Genomic DNA, 27,729 nt, shown 5'->3' with positions numbered 1-27,729 from the left:
ACATGTTTTTGTTTTTTTTTGTCAATTACTGTATGGTTTTACACATTCAACAGTAGGAAATGCAAATAGAAATAAGCTGTTTGCAGTAATTACATGTCTTCATAGCCTCATCGGATGAACTTTTCTAAGAACTAGCAAGTTCAGATTTGCAGAAATTATTATGAACCTTTGAAAGCATCAATATACATTTAGGAAGATCATTGATTTAATAGTGAAATGCATAGAAGAAAATGGCACAAAGCATGTGAGATAAAACATGTAAAATAATTTAATAAATTAAGTATCTGGGGGCTTGATGAATGTAAACATTTCACATACATTATGATACAAAATAAAGTCACTTTGCCTCCACTACACTACACCATAAAGATGAAATTAGCTCCACAAATAGAAAAAAACAACTCGTACTAGTGCATTATACTAAGGCATATGTATTGTATATCTCAATATAATAGGAAGTGTCTAGACATTTGAGACAGATGTAAAAAATAAAAAGATGACTTGCTTAGTGTATAATGGGCAAATGGCACTAACGTAGAGCAGGATGGCATGCATGTCCTATGCTTTTGACCTAAAGAAAAGGAAGTATAAAGCACACATTTGAGTTCCATACTTGAAATACTCAACATTGGGGAAAATGAATTGCAGTCTCGGAAGAAGTCTTTCCCCCGTAAATGCTCTCTCTCTTCTCTATCCCCCCCGCTCCCCCAAATAAGAGTCAATTTTGTTTCTCTCTTCAAGTTAATGTTTTCTCTGGCTTGACAGGGAGGAAATATTAAGACTACAGCTTGTGCTCAGAGTAGAATTGTCTGCTTTATCTTCAAGTGCAAATGCACCCTAAATTCGAATTCACATTGTCATAAAGCATTCATATGATCGTGGAAGACATAACCAAACAATCGTAATATGAAATCTCTTTAAAGGAAGTTAAGATCCGGTCTGTGATGCTATCACAAAACACTGGTGATGTGAAGTACCCAGGTCATATTTCAGATGATTTCAGTTTCTAGTTCGAAAGTCCATAAAGCCAGCTTCCATTATCCTGTCAATTTTGTGGCTTCTAGTTTTCAGAGAGTTGGTCATGTTCACAAACATGGACCTTGCAGTCAAAAATCATTGCAATAACAAGTGAATTCTGTTTAAGGTGGATTTCCCCCTTAATGCTAGAGGTGCTTAATAACATGAGTCCAATTTCAAGCAGCGTTTGTTGCCACGCGTATGTGTTAAAAGGCAACATTAAGATGTTGGCCATCGTCAAACAAGCCTTACATTATAATACAAACAGCAGGTCCCATTGACCAAGAAGTCTAAATACTACCATGGGTGCTCCCTGAACAACCTCTCCTTCACATTTAAAACCTTGTCGGCTATACAGTGTATTCAGATAATCTTTTAAATAACGTTCAACAATAAAATCTTCAGACTCGACTAATGACTCTTTTCCTAAGGTAACATCTAGTTGCAGTGAGAAAGATGCTCTCCTCTAAGCTGCTTTCACTGCAGAAGGGATTCGATCACGGCCTCTGGCTTTGCAGATCTTTTCCTGTGTGGAGATATGTACATGATAAGCGTTATCATTCAACAACTTCAAGAAGCTTTCGACCTACATATTTCTCAGAATAACAGTATACCATGAAAATGGCAAATATCACACTGCATATCATATCAGTGATTATATTCTGATGCCTTGCATTATTAACGACTGCTCAGGAAGAGCAACTGAGACATTGCTACATTATTTTGCACCACGGCTGACTAATGGCTGGTATATCAGACATGTTTAATAGGTTGTGCAGCTCCAGGCCATCTGTGGCCTGTGTAGACTGTAGATTACCTTCGACCAGTCTTGGGCCGGCCACTCTTGCTGCTTTTAGAAGTCCTAGGCCTCTCTAGTTTCATCAGTGACTGCCGCATGCTCTCCTCTGTGTAGGCCAGGTACACATGAGAAAGGTCCACCTCAAACGGCTACAGGAGGCAGGGAGAGACAAATGAAAAAAAAAGAGAGGGGAGGAATAAAAGAAGGAAAGAACAAGAGAAGAATGTCAGGGATGTTAGTTCATAAAACGAACTTCAGACGGGAACAAAAAAGAAACCACACAATGTACTCACATCTTTTTCTTTCTTGTCCGGTGCGGGGGTCTGTTTTCTCATATTGTTGCCAGTGTATGCCACACATTTCTGAAAGAAACAAGTTACTGAGTAGCAGTCCTTAGCTCAGAGTTTGCACCTCTGAGATCATAAGCTAATATGATTTTAATGCACAGTGTGTGGACGTGCTATGCCAGGAGAGCTCACCAGTTGCCATTCTCCAATATCTTCATTCCAGTGCACGTAATTCTCTATCATCTCCTAGACAGGAAAAAAGAACAACAAAGACAAGCATTATCCACAAAGCTTACAAATGCAAACCAACTAAGGGCATGTTCATAAAGTAGCTGTATTATGGTTTTATTTGGTGTAAAAATAATTTAATTGATTCATTATGTAGCAACTTTCCCATTTGTTTTTTTTTTTTTTTATTTTTTTTTTTAAAAGGTGCTCATGCCTCACAGTTATTATACATAAAAAAGCAAACGTTTATGCCAGTGAAAACTGTTTAGCATGACACAAACTAAGTAAAGCAATGGACAGTCATTCAGAGGCAAAGGGAGCTTTTTCATTTTATGCACATCTTCTGTGCGAACATGTCCAAATGCAGCTGTAAAATAGGCGCAGTTAGCAAATTAATCTGAGGAAACAACAAAGACAATAGCCAATATATGGAAATTAGTGACACACAGTAGTACAAACATGTACAAACGTAAACACACACACACTGACCTGATACTCCTGGGGAATGAAGTTGTCTATGATGAGCATCTGGAGCCGGAGCTCTCGGCTCAGCTGGCGGATGTTCTCCAGGAGGCCCTCGATCTCCCGGTGATGCTCTTGCTGCAGATCAGCCATCTAACAGACAAAACAGAACATCTTGCTTTGTTCCACTGATGCAACAACATTAACTACAGCTGTGGACAGAGTTTCTAATATGATCAGTCTAAACTGTGAGGACAAAACATGGTAACACTTAGGATTCAGCGTCTTGCTCAAGGATGATTACTGTCATGGGGGGAATGAACCCAGAGCTTCTGTTTGTTGTATGCTCTCTCCATATTGCCCTCTTTCCATGCTTACTTCTGATTTGGCAGCCATCAGCATGGTCCAAACTTTCTTCAGCTTCTTGGTCTTTCCTTGGGCCTCCTCCTGAAGGCTAGTGTATTTCTCCTCAATGTCCAGACGTTCTTGCTGTTATAAGAGAGGGATCAGTGATATGTGAAAAGATGAAAGAAAAGAAGTGCTTCTGTGGTCTTAACTGTGGAGATTAGACGTAGATAAGAGGCAGAAGTTAAAATAATGTCATACAACTAGCAAAATTTTCAGAGCTTTTCTCTGAACAGCCCAGACATCGTGGTGCAAATGTGTGTGCATGAGTGAGTGTGTGTGTGTGTGTGTGTGTGTGTGTGTGTGTGTGTGTGTGTGTGTGTGTGTGTGTGTATGTGTGTGTGTGAGTGAGTATTAGGCTATTACGCTGCTGGGCGTATTGTAGAGTGCCACACCATGTTTTCCAACCACGATGACGTGATTGGTTCACCATCAATCAAACTAATACTGAAAGAAAAACCTCTTTACGGTTATGAGGTATTTCAGTGCCAGTGGGTGTATGTGACATCATATCCTGTCACCCATCATACATCCTGGTCCGGTTATAGCATTGCACTACAAAGACATCTGATGTAGCATGTGTATGTTAAGAGGGTACTATTGTGATTATGGAAGTGGAATGGTTATTCCCCATACATACCAATCATCTTATTGATTTATTTTGATTTATTAAGTCAATTGTTAAATGAGTGACATGTCTTGATGACTCTCTGCTTACTACAGAGATCTTAGCAATCAAACAAATAAAGCACCAGGCATTCCTATAGCAGGATGCAATCTGTACTAGCCACCCTATGTAGGTACAACTTTACTGCCAGTTGCACAGACTAGTCCATACTGGTAAATTACATGTATGTGATTCAAAACATAGACCTATGTGTTTTCCTGTGAGAGCTGCTATTCAAGTTTTCCGTGAAATATACCCATGCAGGGTGCAGGGTATTGATTTGATCTCCACCAATCTGAATTTTGCTCACGTAGAAAAATACTGCCAGAAAACAGTAAAGAGCTAAGGTTAACACTGCACTACCATGCTAAAATTGTATTGCAAACCAGGCATTCTTTTAGCATGCTGATTGTCATCCATGATGCTTACTTCTTTCTCCTCCAGCTCTTTGCGGAGCTGCTCAGCCCTCCTGCGGCGTTCTTCCAGTTCATTGTTGGATTCCTGCAAGAGCTTCTCCTGCTCCTCAGCCTTGGCCAGGAGGTCCACCCCACCCACAATCACCTTCTTCTCTAGGGCGGACAATTTCTCCAGCAGCAGGTGGTGCTCCTGCCTGAGGGGTCAAGGTAGATCAGATAAGTGGTAATACAGGCCATTACGTGGGGGGCACATACACTGCCACATTCACTAACTTCACTGAAGATTATTTGATTTGTATAACAGTTTGTACCATATTCTAAATGTTCATTAAAAATACAAAATGTTTAGTTTTTGAGCCCTGAATGTGTTGAGAACTCACTGGGCTTTGAGCAGGTCCTTCTCCCTCTTCTCCAGCTCTGCCCTTGCCTTGTTCCTCTCCTCCTCCTCCATGTCCAGCTTGGCCTCCAGGGCTTTCCTTTCCTCCTCAATCTTTGCCTGCATCTCCACCATCTTGTCAGGGGAAACCTTCTTCTTCCCTTAAGGGAGACATGGCATACATACCTTTCAATTGATGGCTCATTTTAGATACAACTTCTCTATCTAATTAATCATTCATTTATCGGTTAGAATGATTACAATTAAATATATTGCAGATTATTTTATCTACATAGTTTTTTAAACAGCATTTGTATTATTTAAACTGTGCAGTTTTAGGAGATAAATATGCACTCGCTTACCACAGCAATATTTTATTTTATTTTTAATTTAGTATAGGATTTTTCATAGGAACCTCAAAACAACAGTATTTAAGTCTGCATTTTAATTTAGTTAGTGGTTGCTCAGTTGATCCAGTGAGTTGGACAAAGTATTGACTTGCTAATGCACAGTTTTAAATAATCACTGTTAGTATAATCTAAATTGGAAATAAGAGGAAAGGTTATGGCTTATTCAGATATCCACTTGATCAGTGCAAGGTTCTCACCCATGACAAGGTGGTTATGAAGATGGAGATAATGAGGACTATGGAAGACAGTCATATATGGAAAGATACTGATTAAACAATAAGCCTATCTGTTTCTCTATGCAGTCAGAAAGTTAGTGGTTTAGCTATTGAAACACAGTGTGGTCAATTGTCTAAACTATGCAAGTAGAGGCATTTTTACATGACAATAAAGACCACAGAGATTCTTACACCAACCTCTTTCTTCTTGAATTAAGAGGTGTATAGCAAGTCAGACAGGCGGCATTTTGCACCCGCAGGAAGAGAGAGAGAGAGAGAGAGAGAGAAAGAGTAACACATTACAGAGTGACCTGGGAAGTCTTATGACTCTACAGAGTGGAACACTGAACAAGGGACAGATGGGAGAGTGAGAGAAAGAGCAGCAGAAAGATAAACAGAGAAAAAGAAGTTGCAGCAATATTGACAGAACAGCATATGAAGAGTGAAAAAGACATGATGCAGAAAATTACACTTGAGACAATGCCACATGATGTAGATGAAAGGCCTGTTTTGTGTGTTTGGGGAACAGATTGAGGTTAGCGAATACAATAAAGCCTGGTAGGGGTGTAAGCTGAAACTGACAATATTACTGTAAACGACATGCAGAAGTAGTCCAAGTGTGAGCATAGTGGTTATTTAGGTCATGCAGGATAAGAAAATAGGAGGCAATGTGCTTCAGATGGTGTCAATCCTCAGGAGAGAGTCTATGTTCCAAAATGCAACAGTCCCATTTGAATTTTGTGCACAAAACATCAGCACAAAGCCAAATGCGGGGATTTGCACTTGAGACATCCTTGTCAAACCTGTCCCCTGCACACCAGCAACCTTTGCAATCATCTTCATGTGAACCCTAACAATACTTGGCACATGAAGATACAGGGATATGGTCAGTAGTAGTAGGGGTGATCTGGGCTGTGCGCCTACAGGAGTGGCAGAGGGTTACATTTGACATGGGGCAGTAAGGTAAGTTAATGGGTGGCTGGGTTGGTAGAGCAGAGGGCTGCTCCCACTCACTAGTCTGAGGTTTGTCCTCAGTGGGCTGTGGCACTGAGGAGGAGCAGGCAGAGTCTGAGCTATTGCTGCTGCTGCCACTGTCTGGAAGAGAAACAGAGGAAGCACCAAACCCACCACAGCAAAAAGTGAGAAAAAGGCAGAAGTATTAAAGTAAAGTAAAGTAAAGGCAGAGAGGGGTTCGATTTTCCCTAACCAATCACTAGAGACCAACGTATCCGCCTGAATCTAACGTCATTTTAAGTCGACACTGATGCGTAGCCATGACAACACCAGAAACGGTTCAGAAAGTATAGAGCATCTTTGACAACACGGAGCAAAGTAAAAACAAAGTATTTTGGATCTCAAAGTAATTGGTACTTTTAATCGATTTAGAACAGCCTCGATAGCAGCGTCTATCTTGTCTATAGCGGTCGCCATTATTGTCATTACTCCTCCTTGGTTTCCGGCGCACAGCTTGACAACACTTGACAACAGCTTGACAACGGCGTTAGTCCTGCCCGTGGCGCTGATTGACTAATCGTTAGTCCCCCCCGGCGCTCACTGGACCGATCATTTTTCAACCAAGAAACCGCTGTTTCATGTCACGATGCCAGACCAGAATCATTCAACTCGGAGTGTGCGGATTCAAAAGTCTGGACCCAGGTAAGGAAAAATAGGCAATATAAAAAGGTTCTGGAAAATGGCCGTAAAAATACTTGGAGGAACATTGGTACCGCCATTTTTACATTTTGCTTATGACTTAAATATGTACCCTTATCAGCACTTAACACCTTCCACTCAAAGACAGATAAAACAAGAAGGTGACAGAATAGGGGGAACTCCTAAATGAGGACAGTGTTCATGCCTGTCAACAAAAAGAGTGGAGTCAAAAGGACTTCAGTTTGATAATTATCAGGGGAAATGAATGCTGACTCACATTTCATGAGCATACTAAGCAGAAGTGGAAAGAGACATACACAAATTATCATGATGCAATCCCATCACTTGAGTTATAATAAGTCACCATAAAAAAAATTGTCATGGGGGTATGAAGATTATATCAATTTTTCACTCATTTCCAGTGACACATATTTGCTCTAGTGTCCACACAAACCTTTGTGTGAGAGAATTACTAATCCTTACCTCTTCTTCTTCTGCGGCCTTCACCTGCCTCCCCTCCTTCATCATCACCTTCATCCATCTCTTCTGATCCACTGCCCTCCGAGCCAGAGATCTCCTCCCCTAGAATGGCAGAGCTCAACATTTTAGAGGTCTATACTAAAGTACCATGGTTTACACAGAACAGTTTTCTATGTTGTTATGTGCCAGACTTTAAACAATAACTGTAATCCACACTGCTTGATTGTTTTCTATCGTGTCTTCACAACCAAATAGGATGAATCAATGAATGAATGAATGACTGGCTACCTTCCTCCAGCTTCTTCTTAAGCTCCTCAATCTCCTTCTGAAACTGGCGCAGCAGGGCATCCTTGGGGTCCTCGTTGATCCGGGCTTTGTTCTTAATGTTCTTGGCCCGATTGGCATAGCGCAGGGTACTGATGGTCTCATCGTAATTGTAGTCTGCTGGGCCTATGTTTGCACACTGGTAGGGAGAAGTATGTGGCAATGGCAAAGTCAAGAACAGAGAAATGGTTGCATTTTATAGTTTGCAATTAGTGATAATGTATTGCTTAAAATAATTACTAATGAGAGCATTTATTGCATAGAGAAATTAGTAATATGACCATTTATTGCTTAGAATAAGACAGATCTGAACGAGAAGCGCATGTGCATTTCTAGCACTGATAACCGGTTAAACATTCATTGTACCATCATGGTCTTGGAGTTTCCTCCTAGTGAATCCTGCAGCAGACGAGTGAGTTTGGAGTTCCTGTAGGGTACGTGTGTACTCTTGCCGTCCACCAGGGCAGAGATGACGTTCCCCAGTGTGGAAAGAGACAGATTGATCTTTGTTGCTTCCTTTAACCGCTGTCCTGTGGCTCCAGTCTTACCCTGCCTCTCAGAACCCTAGCGGTGGGGGTAGAGAAATGTTGTGGTCAGATGGATTGTGGGTGATAAGACATATTTCCTTGTTACATGTGAATTAAATCATCTTTCGAGGAAATGCAGCTATTTCTACTTAGAAAATGCTGACCCGATACGTACCGCGAGATCAACCAGATGAAGTTTGCCCATGCGCACATGCTGGTTTCCATCCACACCTTTCTCACTGCACTCTATGGTGATGGTGAAGATGGCGTGAGAGCGGGAGCTGTGCTCGTTCATGTTGGTGGCACCAACAGAACCTAAACATAAAGAGAACATTTAATCAGATGACATGTATGATCTACAAATACATTTTAAAACTTGAACTGAAATGAGACTTTTCATGGCCATCAAACTTGTTTAGAATATGGTGATGTTACTTAAATATGCACTTTGTAATTTATTAAATTAATTAATAAAATGTATCTTAGTATTTTCTGATAATTACCAGCATGTATTTCCAACACTTACACCTACATTTCCTACACTAAGCCCAACGGACCCGGTACCGGGTTCACCCCAATGGCGTAATTACGAAAAATCACGACGGAAGATGTTCTATTTATAGTAGATATGAATGTTATACTGTTTTGAAAACAAGGGGTCTTCAGCTTTCAGAATCTGTAAACCAATTGTATGTTGTCCAAACTATGTCTTATTACTAAGTATTTTAACAATAAAGTCGTACAAATATAAACTTCGTAAATATAAGAGCAAGTTGTGATCAAAAGATCCAGGATAATTTTCTCGTCAGTCTGCAATAACATGCTTGGTATTGCTGGAAACTAGAAATTCCGAGCTTTCCAATGACCCTAAACGCAGCACGATTGGAACGACACAGCTTCCGCTATTTCCGGGGAAACGTAGCCATCAAACTTAACATTTTACAGTCACACTGACATAAATCTATGTTCTTGCCTAAATATTTCACCAAGGCTTATGTTATTTTCGACAAAAACGGCAGATTTTAGTTACTTACGTTGCTACCGTAACTTTGGACCGTCAGTATTTTAGTGGATTTTCATCAAATTTACAGTTACTGTTGTAGTCAAAGAGTAGGAGAAGACATTCAGTTGCATTATTATCTATGGGATCTTGGTTATAATGGTGATATTGCCTTTGAAATTTAGATTATATCCTAGGCAAGGATGAAAATCTTATTTTTTCCTTTATTGCATCTCCATTTACTCTGGAATGGTATAGGTTTACCTACAATGGATTCATATTCCTTAGCTTCTTACCTATCAAAGGAGACCAGAAATATGCATATAGGCCTTATGGTTGAGGAGCTATTCCTGATTCATTTTGGGTATGTTATTTTAGGTGTTTTTTCCTAGGGCTAGGGCTAGGTCTTAACAGGTTTTAATATCTAATGTTCACTTCAGGCATGAATATTAATGTAAAGAAATACTAACAGTGATTTAATTTGCTATACAATTTCACTGTTGACCATTGATAAATCCAAATTATGTACATAATGCACGGGTAGCATTGGTGGATAGATTTTCCCCACTGGCTCTAACACATGAGAGACATGGGGCACAATTTGTTTTCTCACAGTTTCCCAATATCTCGTAGAAAGAGTTGCAGTACCTCAATGACAAATTAAGTATGACACTTTTGAGTGAGTATCCACCACTTCCTGCTTTAACTTAAGTCCAACACTGTCAGATATGCCGCTTACGGTTTTTGTGCCCCAGCGTCATGATCCTGTCCATGTCGTCAGCATTGTTCACGACATAACCAGAAAGGTCTTTGATGTATACACCAACATCTGGTCTTTCTTTCACCTGTCATGGCACAAATCATAGATAAATATGTTATAAAATCAACTAGATAATGCAAACATGGAAAGTCGGCAAGCTTCACAAGTTTGGCTGAAAAAATTACTCTAAGTGCCCTTTACGACAAACTCCTACACAGTGAACTAGTTACAGTCACTCAGGATAGTTTTGTGATTACTCGCTGATGTTGCATGATGAGGCATAGTTTTCCATATAAACCCCCTCTTACCTCTAGTCTCTGCATCTGGTCCTTGCCCAGCAAGTCTCGCACTTCCTCATTGTAAATCTCTAGGTATGATACACGAACCAAAAACCTGTAGGGATGTGCACATATCATTTCAGATAAATATTGAAATGTGAAACTGCAGATAATGAAACAGGCATTGTAAAAAAATAACATTTTCAATCGATACATTTTTGCTGCCTGAAACTGTTAAAGGTGCCTTCTTGTGTTACATCAGAAGAAGTACAAAAGAGTGTTTTGTTTGGTGACTGACTGTTCTCTTACCGGGTGTCACCCTCCGCCTTGGCGATGTGACCAAAGACATGAGCAAAGGAGTTGGGGATTATCCCTCTGAGTTCTGGCACTGCCCTCACACCCTCCATGGTGAACGTTTTCCCTGTGCCAGTTTGCCCATATGCAAAGATGGTGCCTGAAATGACAGCAAGGCTCAGTATCGAACCATCAGTGCCAATATGGATAATAACAAAAAACTATACATTATGACTAACGTTAAAAACCTGCACTAATATCACTACTATCAAATGAGGCCTAGATTTACACAAGGCTAACAAATGTGCATTAGTGTGCCTTTATCAATATAGTGAATGTATCCAACAGATGATGAGGTCATTACAGTGATGACACAGATTGTACAGTAATGATTTATTCATTAAATGCTTTGATTATGTCACTCTTAAATTTACCATTGTAACCCTCTAATACTGAGTCAATGATGGGGCGGGCTGTGAGATTGTACACATCCAGCTGTTTGCTGTCTGGTCCGAACACGGTGTCAAAGGTGAAGGTCTTGGGAGGCTCATGGGGAGTCTCTAGTTTGTTGACAGTTATGGTCCCTCGGATCTCGTCCACACTGACGGCCTGTTTGTGGCCCATCATTTTCTCTTTCTGGTTGAGGGGACGACATCTCACTACCACCTTCACATTGTCACTGACTTCCAACTTCTCGGGTTTATCAACCTTATTGCTCTGGAAGGAAGGAGCGTCATAACACATAGTAATGTAACTGTAATGCATGCTTAAAGTTATGTAGTAACAGTTAAAAAGCAAACTACCGTTTGCTTGTTTATGTGCAGTTTATGTTTATGTGCAGCCTAGTGGCTCCTTCATTACATTTTCAGAAGCTAGTCACTTTATCTTTAGCTGCCATGACATAGCCAGAGAACAGGTAATACGCCTTTCCATTCGCTTGCCCACTTGCTAGGTTGCTAGGCAAGCAAAAAAGCTAACAGAGGGTAACGTTAACTGGCTAGCACCACAGACAGACAACAGGACATTTATGAAAATGTTTTCTCTCAAAATCCTATATTGACATCACTAATTGTCGAGTAAATTGAAATAACGTTTAATGTTGCCACAGCCAAAAGAGAAGTGTCCTAGATTATCGGCAACTGGTAAGCTAACGTTGGCTAAGTGGTTAGCATCACATCATTGAGGTCGGAGGAAGGGAGGAACCCCATTGCAAACAAAACAAAAAAATACGAAGAGGCGTGGCGACTTACCGGCATGGTAAAACTACAGAAAGATGCCTATGTTATTTGTCTACTAACAATGACAGCGCTGTAAAGTTGCGATTGTTGTATTGATGTTATTAGGAGGATTTAAATGCCAACGCAGTGCCCATATCATCAATGGCTCACATCCGATACAGATTGTTGTCAGGTCTCGCTCAGTCTGCGGCTGCGCAGCAACGTGGGTTCGGGCCGGGGGGGGGGGGGGGGGGGGTGTAGTTCGTTACAGCAGCAACTGCTGCAATGCTTTTATTTTTGTTTTTCTGTTGTTTTTTTTGTTTGTTTTTGTATTCGCTTGCATATGAAATATAGTAATAAAATATTGTATTAATAAAGAGCACCTTACACGAAATCCGATTAAAGAGGGTTTGTATTATTACGTTTTGCATTTCTAGATGTAATACTTTGCTAGAAATAAATAAGATTAATTATGAATTTTTTTTTTTCTTGTATTGTGTTGTACATTGAAACAAAAAAAATAAAGTTTCCAGCCAAAGCTGAAAGTTGCAAAGAATATTTTCCAACACAAATCTACAAATATCTTGCCATAGTTTAGGCCTATGGTTATAAATACATTTCCAAAATATATGGACAAGTGATCCAGAGTTAGAATTACAGAAAGCACAAAGTAGCCTAAATCAATATTTATCTTGAAAGAATCCAAATATTTTCCAATGTAAATTAATTATGTGATTATTCCAAAGACAAAGAAGTGGACCAAAGCATAATTTTCCAACTGGGGAGTCAACCAATGCAAAAGAAGGTGTAAGAGGCATCTGACACACAATCTTTTCACTAGTCACACCAGAGAGAGTATCAAAGACTATAGCAAATGCTTCAGCTGCTACAGGAATCGTATACTGTTGATGAAACTAGTTAAAGAGGAAACCATTACATGGTTTGGTCAAAAGTTGACTCACCAATATCATATTTTTTTCCAAACCAAGACTTGCTTATATTAGTGCTTAAGACCATGTTGAAATACACCTATATCATAGGGATTCATTAGAACAGATTTCTTTACATGGTGGGTCTTGTTTTTCCATAAAAAATTAAGAAGTATCTGGTCTATGTTCTTGATTGTCTTATTGTCAACATATAAAGACAGGGCAGCATAATCTTGGAAATGCCATCAGCTTTTGTTATCATAGTTCTACCTTTCAAAGATTAGTCCCTCTGAAACCTGCTAAATTTCTTTGTGTGCTTTGGAATAAAAGTAATTAATCCTTGAGTTATAAGGGAGAGTTTAATTAGATATACCTTCAGAAAAGACCTCTAATAAAAAAGGGAGCCAGTTGGTCACCAAAGGCAGAATAAAATTCAGAAGCAACACCATCCACTCCAGGTGATTTGTTCATTTTAAGGTTTTTGATGGAGGATTTCTTGCAGAGATAAAGGGACATCACACACTCTAAATCAGATGGCATTGTTGCCATTGCCTATTATTAACTCCATATGATTGAAAACAGTGTTATATGCATGTATGTTTATTGTAGGCATATATTAACAAAGTCAATTGACTATGCTCATGTTTTGTATTCCAGGGGCACAGACATGAGGACTTAGATGGGGACTTGTAAAATAATTAAATAAGAACTGTCTTGCAATATATGTACCTACTTGTAGTAAGACACCAACAATGTTTTGGAAGCATTGTTTATTACCACATAAGCAGTTACAGATATTTTACCTCTTGTAATTTGCTAAATATATTAGATTGTTTTCTTTGTGGGTTTTGACAAAGGCACTCACCAATGCGTGTAACATGGGTATTAAACAGGGAACAGTCATTAGGTGGGTTTTTGTGCAAATCTTATAATAGTACATGTGTTAACAAACATGCACGTATATTGAAGGACACAAAAAATATCTCTGAAGATTTAACCACACTCTCATATGCACTCAAAATCTCAAGGACAAAAAACAAATCTCCTTTGCAGGATTGTCATTTGGCAGTATTTAACCTATGCAGCACAACACGCGCCGGCCTTCTGTTGTTCAGCAGGTTGGTCAAGTCATTTGGCAGTTTGAATACAGAGAATATAGAAATATACACTACTACAGTTCTACTGCTCAGTCAGCTGAGCCTCTCCAGGGTCTGCACCACACTGCTGTGGAACAAGCCAGTCTGCCCACTGCTCTCCTGAGTAACCAGAACCCGCCCGTCCAGTCGAGGCCTGTGGACCAGGACCAGCTCTCCTTGCAGCAGACTGAGCTCAGAGTCTGTCTGGGCTAAATACGTTGTCGTCACTCTGTGTCTGAGGAGAAAAAAGCGACAGATGTTAGAGGTTGCCGTCCAGCCAGTCACATCAGCAACAACGCCCCAGCTCCAATTCACCTGTCTGATATTTAATTGCCGCTCTTTATTTTCGAGAGAGAATGCAGGAATCCTATTTACCTGCTGGGGCTGAACTGAGCTGACACTGCTGATAACGACGGCTGAGATGACAGCGGTTTCTGGGGGTTGGGATTCAGATATGACATGGCTGTTTCCAGGCCTTTCCTGAGGATAGGAGCCTTGCCCTCTTTGAGAATGATCCCCGGTCCATCTCTCCCCAGGGTGAGCGACGGGGCCCACACTTCTAGGGGCGGGGGGCCAGGGCGGCCAGTGGAGGCAATCTGATTCCCAGAGGACCAGGAGGAGGTGCGGAGTCTGGGAGGAGGGGAGTCCTCCTCTGTGAAGAACCGCACTGACTTTGCAGGCTGGGGGAGTAAAATAATTATTGTAAGGGCCATGCAGAACAGTGATCGCAAAGAAGTAGCTTGAGTTGGATTATCTAACCATGTCATCTAAGGAAAATGCCTAAAAAGCAGAGGTGTGACCAAGTCAACTTTGCTCGAGTCCCAAGTCACTTGAGGCACAAGTCTCAAGTCAAGTCTCAAGTTTAAATGTAGGTCAGAATAAATCAAGAGTCCGGTATCAATTTAATATCTTGAAGAAAACAAAATATCTAGGACTTTTCAATGCAACACCATTTTAACAGTATAAATACTTGGTAAGTGCTTCATGAGTTTGCTTTCTATAATCAGTTTGAACTTCAATAAATTCAATCATTCCAAACAAATTAGGAAAACAGAATTCAGTCATACACAAATACAAGATCTTTTGACAAGACTTTAGAAACCTTTTCAAGTCATCAAAGTACAAGTCAAAGTCCCAAGTCACCAGAACCGAAGTCAAGTCTCAAGTCTTCTCTTCCTGCATCAACTCAAGTCTCAAGCTGTTAAAACTGTGACTTGAGTCTGAATCGACTACAGACAAATGCAAGCTTAAGTCTCTCAGTGGAAAGCAACAGTATTACAGTACCTTGTCTGTATTGTTCTTGTGTGAGTCGGGTCTGACTAGAATGGAGTGGGGGCCGTTTGGAAGCTGCCTGTCATACTGAAACGCTGCCTCTTGAGAAGCAGTCAAGTCTCTGTCCTTGAGGACGGCAGCAGCAGATGGCGCTGTTGGCTCAGACATCCAGCCCAGCGGCCTGCCAGGGCCGGGGAGGATGCTGCTGTTTTTCTTCCTCTGCAAGGCGGGCGAGTAGCCGGACGCCTGAACTTGTGCAAAGTGCTGCGAGTTGGATGGGAGGTTTGAATTGGAAGTTTGGGTGTATTGGATTGAGTCTGGAAAAAAACATGGGAAAGAATCCTCATACACTCTTTGAGAAAATGGCAAAGTCGTAGTGTTATAAGATCGATGTGGTTGTTTCCCCACTCACCTCTATGTGGATTAAAGACGCGCCTCACGGTGTCCCAACCCGGTGAACCCCCATACAGGGACGATTTTCCACTGCCAGCGGATGACATTGCATGCTGCGCCCCATTTGGGACAGATGGGACCTGTCCTGTTGAGTATACGGTCCCATCTGTGTTTACCCTATCCAGAGCAAGCACCACAGCAGGATTCTTGGAAGTTGTGGGTCTCTTTCCAGCGACTGTGCTAGAGGATGCAGTTGCTGCTTTGGTCTCCAGGAGTCTGGCCGAGGTTCTACAGTAAGGCAAAGAGACACAATTGTAGAAATTTAAGAACTTATGTCACAGGTTATACTTTAATTAAATATGAACAGCCCCTGCTATAGTGTTTTTATTTGTACCTTAAAGCATGGAAATGTGTGCATGGCATGTTTTCCTGCCAGAAGTTCATACTAAATTACAGGCCAAACTCAAATGTCGTTCAGCTGCCATGGTCAACGCAGCCAACTATCGCAGCCTCTCACCTGAGCACAGGAGTGACGTAGTTGCCAGGCAGAATGCCCACTTTGCCCGATCTGAGAGACAATCCACGCAGCCAGCCTTCTTTGAACTTGCCGTACACTCCCACCATCTCCCCCTTCCTCAGCTCCAGCTCCTCTGGTCGACGTGGCTTATAGGAGTAAAGGGCAGCACACCTGAGGAGACACACGCCTATGTTACTGCCTCACTTTGACTGTTTGATTTAGAGTTAGATTTTTCTTACAAACTATTTCAAATGACACTGAAAATACAGCATATTCACTCTAATTACAGGTCCTCAGTACTTCCAAAGAGTTATAGCGTTACATGTTCTTTATTTCACTATATCCTATCCTATCCTATATTTGTCATAATCACAATTTATATTTTTCTACATTGATTCTCTGTTTCTTCCTTCTATTCTTGGTGAGTTACTCCTGTGATACTACATTATCATACAAATAATACAGTGTTTTAGATGTTAGAGCATCAGGTTTTACTCACACACTGATGGCGAGCTGCTGGGTGGAGGAGGTTTTACTCTCTGTGGAGGTAGAGGCCGTCTGGGGGTTGACCAGAGCCATGGTGATGGTGGGTGGAGTCTCACTGGTCATCTTCTTCTCACCCTGTAACAGGGAGGGGGGGTCAACATTATCGTCATATGAAATGCAAAAGGTGATGCGTGGGATGCATCTATGCACATCAGTATGAAAAATAAAATAAAAAACTAAACAATCAATATGAGAAAAACAAAGGAGAGAGCAGTAAATACAGAGACATCAGGACAGGTTGACAGACAGCAAAGTCTGAATATTTGAATATAAATTAATAACATTATGCATACAAGTACATATAAAAAATTTGAATTTGAAGAAGCCTGTGTATAGGGCAACAATGCTGTGTCACTCTTAATGTTCCCAACAGTGGATTTGCCATCCAACTTATATTACTGATGATTCTTCAGAAGAATATGATAGCCGGAAATTCTTCCCACATCCAGTCTTAGCTCCCACTCCACTAAAATAGAAATGATGATGTATAAAATCTCAGCTATATGAAATGCAGCAGAAGTTAAAAAAAAAAAAGAAAAAAAGAAGAAGATACATAGCGTGCCAGACTTCTCTTGCATTTTAACTTCATCCATCCTGGCTCCTCTTTGAAAGCAGAGAGCTAAGGAAGTCTGACAGGCTCCAAGTCAACAGGCTGTGAGTCAGGCCTGACACAGCCACAGTCTGGGCGGGAGCCACCCTGGGGTGCGGCTCCCAACCGTTAGGGACACAGTCTGAAGCATAATGGTACTTAATTACCAAGCTGAAAATAGCCTTTTAGTGAGAACTTTATTAAGAACTTCATATTTTTCCCTTGATCAAGTAAACCCCACTCAGATAATGCTGTGTTATTGCTATCATTGCAGCTTTCCCTGTGCCTGTTATCCTCTTGGTGAAGTCTGCACATGCCTGCTGCTATTCAACAGCAAACTTAAAGCATTAATGCTAGCCTGTGGGCTTGGGATTCCCTGTATACTTCCCTGTATCCTGAAGCTCTCCCACCATTAAGCTGCATTATATTCACACTCTTCCTCAGAGAAGGACAAAGGAAGTCATGATTAAGATGCAGCCATGGCTTGAATCATAGTCTCACTCGGTTTAGTCAAAAGCAGCGCTGTGAGGCAGAAGTAGGAGATGAAGTTAGCATAGTATATCCTGAAGACATACCAGCCTTCCGTCATATAGGATAGATGGATGAGCATCACTGTCATCTACAGTTGTCTGTCCATAGTACATACTGAGCTTAGAGCGCATTTTTTGTAACATCCATAACAATTGGTATCATAGAAGAGACTATAGACAAAAGGAGCCGTGAGCACAAGATATCAGGAACTGCCTGTCCTAGCTGTGATATCTTCATCATCTCAAGTGCAGAGTAGAGGGAAGGGGGAGAAAGGAGAGAGAGCAAGATAGAGAAAGCATTGGATATGTTTATGTGCAACCACTATCTTTTAACTGCATAGTGTTGTCATCTTAGTAATAAATCCAACCGCTACATTTCTTCACGTCTTAAATTATTTAGTTCTTTTCATTAGTCATTAGTGGTTTGCATTTCATCAGACACTAAAAGCCTGTTTCGGGTACATGCTGCGTATTATATACTATTATAGGTCTTATTCATTTTAAGCTGTTTACAAGCACCTTTGATACCCTGCGATTGGTATTCCTGCTACCATGAATGAACCAATTAAATAATTAACCCAGTTAACCAACAGTTTAATATCGGAGTATGCCCGGCATCTTAACCAAGTTTCTCACAATCAGACTGTGACATTATCGGTTATTCTATTCTATTCGGTTTCCTTGAGTAACCGCATTAAGAACAGAGTTCTCTGTGCAAGTAAACATAACCAGTGTCACATCCAAACTGTATACTGAGGTCAGTGAGATCTAGTTTTCAAAGTTGCCACCTCAAGCAAAACACAAAAAGTAACACCCCCTACTATTAGATACATCTAGATGCTAACACCTTCAGTCACTTTCTTATGACTGTAGCTTTCGGCCAGGAGAAGATGTCGTCAGGTGGCGTCCTACTTTCCTAATATTTCACCATCTCAGAGATCGATAGTCATCAACACCATTCACGTTATTAATTTTCAACTCAAATTATTGCAAAGAGTAAACAAGCAACACGGCTTGTTGAAAATTACAACCATGGACAGAAAACGGTTATTTTCAGTACCATACCTTGCATATGTGTCAAAAGTATGAATTTTACACAAGGTTTTCAAAAGTAAATAAAGTGTGACTTTGGATACACAGAACAGCCAATATTGTTTGTTCACTGTGTGTGTAAACGTTAAGTGAATCTACCAAAATGAGTTATTGATTTAAGAGTTCAAAAGTGAGTTTGTTGTACAGCCCACAATTCATACAAATAAGCTTTCCTAACAATGAGAACTGGTATAACTGTAACTTGATTATATTGAAAATTATGATCTGGTATTGTGCTTTCCTATGTTGACACGCACTGCATAAAAACTATAAAGGTTTGTAAATAAATAAAAATCAAATATTACATTTTGTTTTGGCTCACTTACATCCTGAACTCTGTTTCTACACAACCATGTTAATATTCACACCATATTTGTTATTTGATCCAGAGCTGGTGGGAGGCCGCATCACTGTGCAGCAGCGGGGCCAGAGGTGAGAGCTGATGGGAGGCAACACTCAGAATAGCACACACGCTACATGCTGGCTTGGTCAACAGGGAGCTCAGCTTCTGCTTTAGGGACAGAGTCTCCTCCTCTCTCCTCCTCCTCCTCTCCTTTAAAGTGGAGAAGCGCGTGTCTTGTCTGCTATTATTGGCCCACTGATGTGAAAGGGAGTGTTACCTGCTTAGTGGAGAGGAAGGAGTTCTACGGCAGGGGAGAGAGGGGGGGTCTGTTATGTAACTAACTTTGCCAGTGACTCATCATCATCAGCATAAGAGAGATAAGCAGACAGAGTGAGGGACTCTCCAAGCCTCCCACTCTCTACATCTCTCTCTCCCTTCTCCTCCTCTTCCTACTTCTTGTGTTTTGCCTTTCGAAAGCTGGCAGCTTTTTTGTTTTGCTCCTGTTTCTCTTCCGAACTCTATTCCGTTCCTATTCTTTTCTATATTTCCTCTCGCCTTTTCCTCTTCCTCTTATCCTCTCCCATTTCCTCCTTTTCGTCTCCCTCTGTGGTCTTACTCCTCCCCCTCCCTCCCTCCCTCCCTCTCCTGCTTTTTTCCCAGCCTGCATCAGGTTTAACATTTTACGTTCTGACACGCATAATTGCAGGGTAGAGCAGTGAATTTTCTACTCAATCAAAGGAAATCATTATCTCAGAGGGCAGGTCACTTGGCAGCAGGTTGGTATAATTAAACCTTGCAGAGGCTCTAATGTTGCTGTTGCACTCAGGCACTGGGGAACTGTAATCTGATTCAGAATACAGTATCCAATCTTTGAATACTATTTTGTGTAATATTTTCTGATTTAAATGAGTTGTCACTTTTGCAGCTACATTAACTTGTTACCATTTATGTGGAAAGTATTCATTAAAAAACACTTATGCTGGGGTCATAAAATTTCATTTAGTATGATAATATTCTTACGATTTGGCATCTTTACAGCATGTTCAATGTGGCTATCACACAGACCATTCATTGACAAAACTGCATATATTTTGCTTCTCCCTTGTCGTCAACAGCATGTTTAGAATGAATGGAGAGAAATTCAGACTGACAGCAATGCAGTTTCACAATGATTTTCTGATTTAGGAAAATGAAAATGACCCAGAATCGTCCCATGGAGATGCTCATTATCTCGGCTCATGTGACACAGTCCGTATGAAACATGCAGCACATATTGTGTTGGTCACATGAAAAGAGTGGTGTTGTTTAGTAACACTTTCCTAAACGACTAGCACACTCTTATCTTACATGGTCTGCATACTTAGGATTTTGAAAGTATCCAACTGACTTTTTTTTTCTTTTTTTGAGTTCTCGATGTCAAGGTGATCCCAGAAAGAGCCTAACATAAGAATGATAGAATAGCAAAAAAGGCAAAAAGTGAGCATGTGGGGTGTCTATTTCAAGAACTTTAATGACTTCTGTGTTCAGCTAATATCATATAAGGTCATTTGGCTGAAATGGCAGGAAACTCAGCTTTTCAGTGGCATCTATGCTTACTGGAAGCTAATAAAGGTCCTGAAATTGGGCCTCTATGTATTTCAGCCTCCAACACTCAAAGGGTTAAGTCAAAGTCCTTTTTTCTGTCCAGATTTCTGCCCATTCACCTAATTTGCCTTTTAAGAGTATGACAGCCAATTACACACCTTCCCCTGAGTCCTTATATCTCCCCTGAGCTGACTAAAGAAAGAACATACGCCTGGACTGTTATTCATCTCTGTGGGGGAAGCCTGGCTTGGTTCCCAAGAGTCTGATTAAGGTCTGTGGTTTCCTGATGTTTCCCTTCCCCTGCACCTCCATTCCTCACTCCATTTATCCCCCAAATCTTTCAGTTCTAGCCCTTTTCCACATCTGTCTTCCTCCATGTGTCTTGATGAGAGCTTCTTAATCTGATGTAGTGGCCAACATAAGGGCGATGCCTCTCTCGCTCATTCATTCCTCAAGCTTAGTGTAATGGTTCCCTCCCTGTACTCCCAAGAACAACTTGATCCCTAAGTGACTCAGATAAAAACGTCCATTATCTCAGCGGAAACAGTCATGTCTTTTGCAAACCACACATTTTCTATTAGGGCAAATTGCTAGGAGGAAAACAAAAAAAAGGGAAAACAATCAAAGCCAAACACGGTTTAGCTCAAAGATGAGGAAAGACAGCTCAAACGAAGAAAACATATTAAACCGATGTGACGAATACATGAAGGCAGACGTGTTGGCACATGACTCACCTGTGACAGGTGTCTGTGAGCACCGTCAGGGTGGCGCTTCATGTGCTGGGAGGTCACCCTAGAGGGCTGAGCGGGCCCCTGGGTGGTTCCAGAGAGGTGGTGTGGTTGACCCTGATGGTTGAGGCTATTGAAGGTGCTGATGTTGGTGGTCTGTCCTTTGGTCGTCTGGTAAAAGGTGCTGCTGACACTGGGCTGTTTTCTCTGGTTGGGGAGGGGCAAAGCATTGATAATGGGTGTCTTTGCCGGGACTTGAAGGACTCCAAAATGGGTGGTCCTGTTGGGTGCGTCAGTGGCCTTGTCTTTGCCCCCGATCCCGGTCCAATGGTAAAATTCTGCTGAGTCACTCCCCCTGCGACTCTTTCCCTCCAGGAGTTTGGCAGCCACTGAGTTTGGCTGAAAGAGAATAAATACATTAGAAACAAAAAGAGAAACCACGCTGAAAATCCGTGATAGTTCTTAACATAGAAAATAGTCGATCCTCAGCCGAGAAAATACTCTCCAAATCGCTCCTACCTGCTGCTAGCGCCTGTCAACCTCTGCACCCAGCTGATCAGTGACAAGGCTGTCTAAACGCGCCTACTTTTCACTTCCTCACTCACCCCTACAACTTGTTGGACAGGCAGGCAGGCGGGAGGATAAGTACCAGCCAATAAGCCAGGCAGGGTTGACTGGTGCTGAGAGAGGAGCAGGAGGCAAAGTGAAGTACAGCGCTGCACAGCCAGACAGACAGGCAGGCAGGCAGGCAGGGCAGGGTTAATGCTCTCACTCCCCACAGTGATGTGTTGTTATGCCACCCAAGCAGAGAAAGCATTACTGTGTCTTCACGCTTGGCTGCACGACACGAGGAGAGGCAGGCTCAGAAAGAGAGGGGAGAGGAGAAAAGTGGATAGAGGAGGATGATGAAAGAAGAGAGTACAGAGGTAGAGAGAGATGAAGAGCAGCACTGAGGCGGGGCTTCAGCAGAAGACACGAATGAGCAATAGAAGAGAGGAGGAGGAGAGGGGTAACAAGGGGAGGAGAGGAGTAAAAAAAATTGAGGAAAAACAATAATAAGACAGATGAGGAAAGAGGAGAACACGCAAGAAAACATTTTCTAAAGCAGAATTAAGCACATTAACCCTACTGTATGAAGGAATGCACTTCTCCCTGGCAGGGATGAAGTTAATATCTAGAGGCAGAAAGTACAGAGGAAAACAAATGACAGTCAGCTAGCTAAGCAAGCTCTGCAAACCTGAGTAAGCCTCATAGTCACACACTAATGAGTGGCTGCAGACACAGCAGGGACACAGGGATTAGCTCTCTGCCTCAGCACTTTGCAGTGCAGGAGTGACATTTTACGGATGAATCAAAGATTTGAAAGAAAATCAAGGTGGTGCCCCGGCAATGACCCGGAATGAATGACTTCGAGCACCAACGTCGATAGTTCAAGTCATTACAACAGCTAGACTACTGGGAAACAGCAGGTATCACAACCTCGATCACAGTGAAAGGCCCAAACGCACATTCCAACTATGAGTGAAAGAAAGAAAGAAAGAAAGAAAGAAAGAAAGAAAGAATCAAACAATCAAAGAAAGAAAGAACTAACCTCTGTAAACTGCAGAGGGCAAACTCCAACTTTGTCCCCTACTTTTGCTTCAATCCAATGTTCATCCACCCGTCTGATGACAGTAAGGATGTCTCCCTGTAAATCAGGATTTGACAGGGGAGGAAAGAGAGAGAGAGAGAGAGGGAGAGAGAGAGAGAGAGAAAGGGGGGGGAGAGAGAGAGAGAGAGAGAGAGACAAAGAGCGAGAGAGAGAGAGAAAAAGAGGTGCTCAGAATAGAGTCTCTCGCCCTGAAGACTGAGCACTCAGCTCGGAGCCCCTCCAAGCCCTGCGTTCCCCAGCAGCATGTGACATCAACTCCCTTTGTGTCTGCGGGCCTGGTCCTTTCTGCAGCCAGCCCCTCTCTAAAACCCATCTGACCATCTGCTTTCACAAAAAAAAGAAGAAAAAAAAAGAAGCCTGGCTCGAGTGTGCTTTAATGGAGAGCATGCAAGTGCTAAGGCCCTTATATAACTCCCTCAGAAATCCTTCACGGTAAGTAACAACCACTGCAGCAGAGGTCTGTGCCTCTAGGTCCACAAGTCTCGCTTGTTACTCAGATTCTCTCAAACAGTGAATAGAGCGAAGAGCAATGGCCGTTATGTGTTAGTGCTATTGGGAACTTCCTGTGCTATACATAGTCATGAATGTGCTGCCATCCTATGTCAAATAAAACACACCAGGGTGATGCTGAAAGTGTTAAGTAGCCCACTCTCTCTACTGGACCAAGACTGTGGAGTACAAAGAATACCGACAATGCCTGGTGTGGGAGTGGAGATCTCTAAGTGCATCCCTAAGTGGAAAAAAGTAGAAAAAAAGATCATGTATACATATAACAATGGCGCTGTTCCCGCAAGAGCTGAACAATATGAACTTCTGCAATTTCCAAATCGCAGAGGCTGCAATTAATTGCTTGAGAAAGAAGGACGTCCAAAATGGATTTCTAAACAAGGTGTTTTAGTGCTGTGGGTTAACTTTGCTCCATGAACCAAGTAAAATATTGGTGAAAACCTTTCATCATACTCAAACTCAGTAAATCCTGCATACTGACATCTATTTTTTTTTTAACAAAATCACTTTTCTTTAAACAATTTTACAGTTCTAAAATAATTATTTACAAGAAAAACGGTTAAATTGCAATTGCAATATTCTGTCAAATAATCACAATTTGATTTTTTGCCAATATCTTTCTATTTCTTTCTATTTCCCGCTGTGTTATTCTAGGTAGTTCCGGAGGCAGGCAGACCTTGAGGAAGCTGAGACAATATTTACAGTCCTCCAGATCCATCTCTTTGGGGTTGAAGTCATACAGCGCCCTGCAGAGAGCCAGCGGCTGGGACTGCTGCAGGCTCTGCAACTGAGGCATCTGGCTGACACCCTGCAGCATGTTGGCAGTGCTGCTGTCGCCGTCGCCGTGGTGCCAGTTCTCCTCCGCCTTGTGTTTCGGGGTGATACTGTTACCAGGGGTGAGGACCAGCTCTCCCAGGGCATCCCCTCTGTGGCTGTATGAAGCTCTGGTGGCAACCTGGAGAGCGGGAGAAAGTCGCAGTGTTGAAGTGATGTGGAGTATTTTGTTCGGCATGATAAATTACAACATTCGGAGACAGAGAAATCCATCTCTTTATGGATTTTGAGGTGCAAAGGGGCTCTAGGCTGCACTCTCCCATGATGTCAGACATAAAATATAGTGTCTTGCCAATACTACTGCATTTCCATTGGGTGAAACATGGAACTTGTTAGTTTGACCTACTTTTACGGTGACAAAGTGGGACCAGGAACTTTTCAGAAGACATTTGTTAACAAGAAAAGAGAGAGGTAGGGAGATAATAGGCCAAAACAACTGGGAACAAAAATAGACCTATAGCTCAAAATACCTGCAAAATGCCCTGGTCCACACACACACACACACACACACACACACACACGTTGCACAATCTCTGTAAGGATGTGTCACCGTCAGTGTGCCTGGTTTGGTTTAACATGCGCTGGTGTTGCTTTTGAGTACATCCCTTAATAACAGCACATGCTGACACATTTTGTAATTAACATATTCTGGTTTGAACAGACACATGTATGCCAATTAGTGACTCAAGCGTTAACTGTCAATATCTTGTTCTCAGTTAAACCCTTTCAGTGATGCTGTGGATGCAGCGCAACAAGAAAGCCCAGAGATGCTAAGTTATTTTGACTCCGCACATAATGAATGTCTTTAAAAAATAACACAAATGAATGCACTAACGCCCAGGATGTTGTGCATTTTGCACTTCATATGGAGATATCAGGGAATCTCTAGCTTGTCAAATAATTCTGTGAAGATAATATAGTGTTAATACCACATTTTGAGATATTGCCACGCTGTTTATAATCCATTAATGTTATAGGTAATGTATTATGTATTTAATCTCAAACACGTTTCACTTTGTCTTCCAGTGAAGTCATTGGAGGATAATCATTTTTTGTGTTGTGTTAATTAAAGTTCAATAAAGTGATGTAAATTACAGAATACCCAAAGTTCACCTGAACAATACCGTTGGGGGAAAATGGTTTCCATGTAATTAAACTGTTTTACCTGATTCATTTGAGTAGAGCTTTTTAGAAATTCAAATCAATCAAGAAATAATTACATAAATCATAACACTGTCCACATTATAAGCTACCAAGAGTAAAAAAGGCCTGAAGTTTACTTACAGACAAACACACTTAACAGGAAATCAACAGAGAGTGTGATGGTGACGCATCAGAATATCTGAGAAATATTTAGGTGATCACTGAGCCAACCAATCATTGTCTGCTGTTGGTGTGAAAGCCCTTTGGGTTGCAGCGCACTCACACATGAAAAAGTCACACATACACATGTGAAACACTTGCCCAGGGTTTCTCATGAGTATGTGTGAGTATTCAGTAGTGTGTGTGTATGAGCAAGTTTGAAATAAGCCCGGCCTCTCATATATTAACACCACTAACAAAAAGTGTAGGCTATAGTTTTGCCATTATTAATAAGTTATTTTATTTTACAAGTAGCCTATCTGAGGTGCCAGTATTGTTGTCTGAGACAACATCCTCTTAGTTGAAATGATTTTCTTACATTTCTATAATAGTGAAAATTAGAACAATGACATTATGGAAATCAAAAGATTCTGTAACTTCACCTCAGTTTTAAACAAATAAAACGAATTGCCTAATTTGCAAGTCTAATAATCCTAACCACAAATGCACAGCTACACCAGGGACAGAGGAGAGTTCAGATGGACTACAGGGTTGAAATGCTTCTCATTTTATTGCATTTTCTTCCACTTGGGCCACAGGTTTGGTCCGGGGTCATACACTCACCTCATTGTGCCCTTGCTTCTCTCTGCGTTGAGCGGCCAGAGACTCCTGCTGCTGACCCCCCCTGCCTGACACGCTGTCCCTCACCAAGGGCACCATGTAGCGGGCAGACTGTCTGTTCCTGCTGGACCCCATGGAGCCCTGGAGCCCCTCCAGCAGCCGCACTAGCAGGAGGTTAGCAGGCAGCTCCTCCACTGACCTGGCCGGGACAGGAGTGCGACACTCTGGGCAGAGCAGCTGGGAACGGGATGCCTCCTGCCTCTGCAGGCAGGGCTTACAGAAAGTGTGCTGGCAGGGCAGGACCTTGGCTGACACATCCAGCTGCTCGAAACACAGAGGACATTCCAGCAAGTCCAACACAGCTAACTCCTCCATGTTAAAAGGACTCTCTCTGTGACTCTAGATTCTGATACATTTGAAAGACTGCAATCCACCATACTGGAAAAGAGAATGATAAACTAATTCAATGACAGAATCAAAATACTACAAAGCCATACAATGGTACTTTCTTCTTCTTCTATAATAACCCATCAAGATATTACGACCATATAACTCCATAGATTCTGATAACGTGGAATTACTGAGATAAGAGAGAACAACTTTGTAAACATTTCACGCGGCTTGCTTGTGCTGCTTGACTACAGGTGTCATGTCAGCTCACCTGGCTGCACAGGTAAGACAAGTACAGGAAGTCTCCTCAATGGAAGAACTGGATATTCTATCGGAAACAACACAGTTCAACAAACACTTACGACTCGAGTAGCTGCGGACTGCCACAATGATAAATTCTATAAACTCCGATCAGAAAATGCGCAACTACTTCGCCTTCACGCTGCCGGTGGCGCCGCTGTCGCCATGACGCAGTGCGCTGTTGACGGGACGAAACATGACGGAGTCGCTGGACGGGCGCGCGAGCTTTACATTCTACTGTGTTATCGACTTATCCACGCAGAAATGTAATGATGGCAAGCGACACACCTGAGGAAACGAGTGTTTTAACAGCCTGTTCACCACGTCCCGGGTACAAGTAACTATTTATGGGAACTGTAGCCTGCTTGTGATCGGCATCGGCTATAGTAGGCTATCGGTTTTCAGTCTCATGTCCGACTCATTTTAACCCTTAACAGCTGGAGGTTTCTTGATTTTACGACATCATTGCCTCTAATGATACAGTCAAATCTGAAAATGTGAGAAAATATACGGTATAAACACCAATAATGACATATTATACATATTTAAGACAATAGGTTTAGTAATTTCTAAGTTATGGGCATTTTTGAATAGTTTTGGTAGGCTAAATTACAATGCAGGCAATTTACAGACCTAAATTATTCATTTCT

The 27,729-nt window shown here is 41.6% G+C and overlaps 2 protein-coding genes across 3 annotated transcripts; both read right to left on the bottom strand.

The window, feature by feature from the left end:
- Window positions 1-194: 194 nt before the first annotated feature.
- On the bottom strand, window positions 195-11,996 carry kif3a (kinesin family member 3A). 2 transcript variants are annotated; one of them, XM_071525184.1, is made up of 19 exons: window positions 11,849-11,996; window positions 11,033-11,315; window positions 10,614-10,758; window positions 10,335-10,419; window positions 10,006-10,111; window positions 8,442-8,581; window positions 8,106-8,303; window positions 7,704-7,878; window positions 7,419-7,517; window positions 6,297-6,377; window positions 5,481-5,489; window positions 4,662-4,818; window positions 4,295-4,475; window positions 3,172-3,282; window positions 2,821-2,946; window positions 2,296-2,349; window positions 2,110-2,178; window positions 1,835-1,965; window positions 195-1,543 (listed from the first exon to the last, which is right to left on the bottom strand). In XM_071525184.1, exons 1-19 carry the CDS (start codon window positions 11,852-11,854, stop codon window positions 1,495-1,497), a joined length of 2,205 nt encoding a protein of 734 aa, XP_071381285.1. In that variant the 5' UTR covers window positions 11,855-11,996; the 3' UTR covers window positions 195-1,494. The 2 variants fall into 2 exon arrangements, with proteins under 2 accessions (XP_071381285.1, XP_071381292.1); XM_071525191.1 differs by lacking the exons at window positions 5,481-5,489; window positions 6,297-6,377.
- A 1,376-nt stretch (window positions 11,997-13,372) lies between these two features.
- Window positions 13,373-27,453, bottom strand: sh3rf2 (SH3 domain containing ring finger 2). Its single transcript, XM_071525159.1, has 11 exons — window positions 27,142-27,453; window positions 26,393-26,827; window positions 24,309-24,587; window positions 23,066-23,161; window positions 21,481-21,873; window positions 16,562-16,683; window positions 16,063-16,233; window positions 15,565-15,833; window positions 15,165-15,469; window positions 14,256-14,560; window positions 13,373-14,115 (listed from the first exon to the last, which is right to left on the bottom strand). Exons 2-11 carry the CDS (start codon window positions 26,762-26,764, stop codon window positions 13,935-13,937), a joined length of 2,493 nt encoding a protein of 830 aa, XP_071381260.1. The 5' UTR covers window positions 26,765-26,827; window positions 27,142-27,453; the 3' UTR covers window positions 13,373-13,934.
- Between the last annotated feature and the right edge of the window lie 276 nt (window positions 27,454-27,729).

The sequence above is a fragment of the Centroberyx affinis genome, unplaced genomic scaffold (genome assembly GCF_046629955.1).
Source record: "Centroberyx affinis isolate AG114_WGS23_722 - 3 ecotype Tasmania unplaced genomic scaffold, CSIRO-AGI_Caff_v1 ptg000108l_1, whole genome shotgun sequence".
Lineage (NCBI taxonomy): Eukaryota > Metazoa > Chordata > Actinopteri > Beryciformes > Berycidae > Centroberyx > Centroberyx affinis.
Note: the sequence above shows the minus strand (reverse complement) of the source record. Positions and strands in the feature narration are given on the sequence as shown.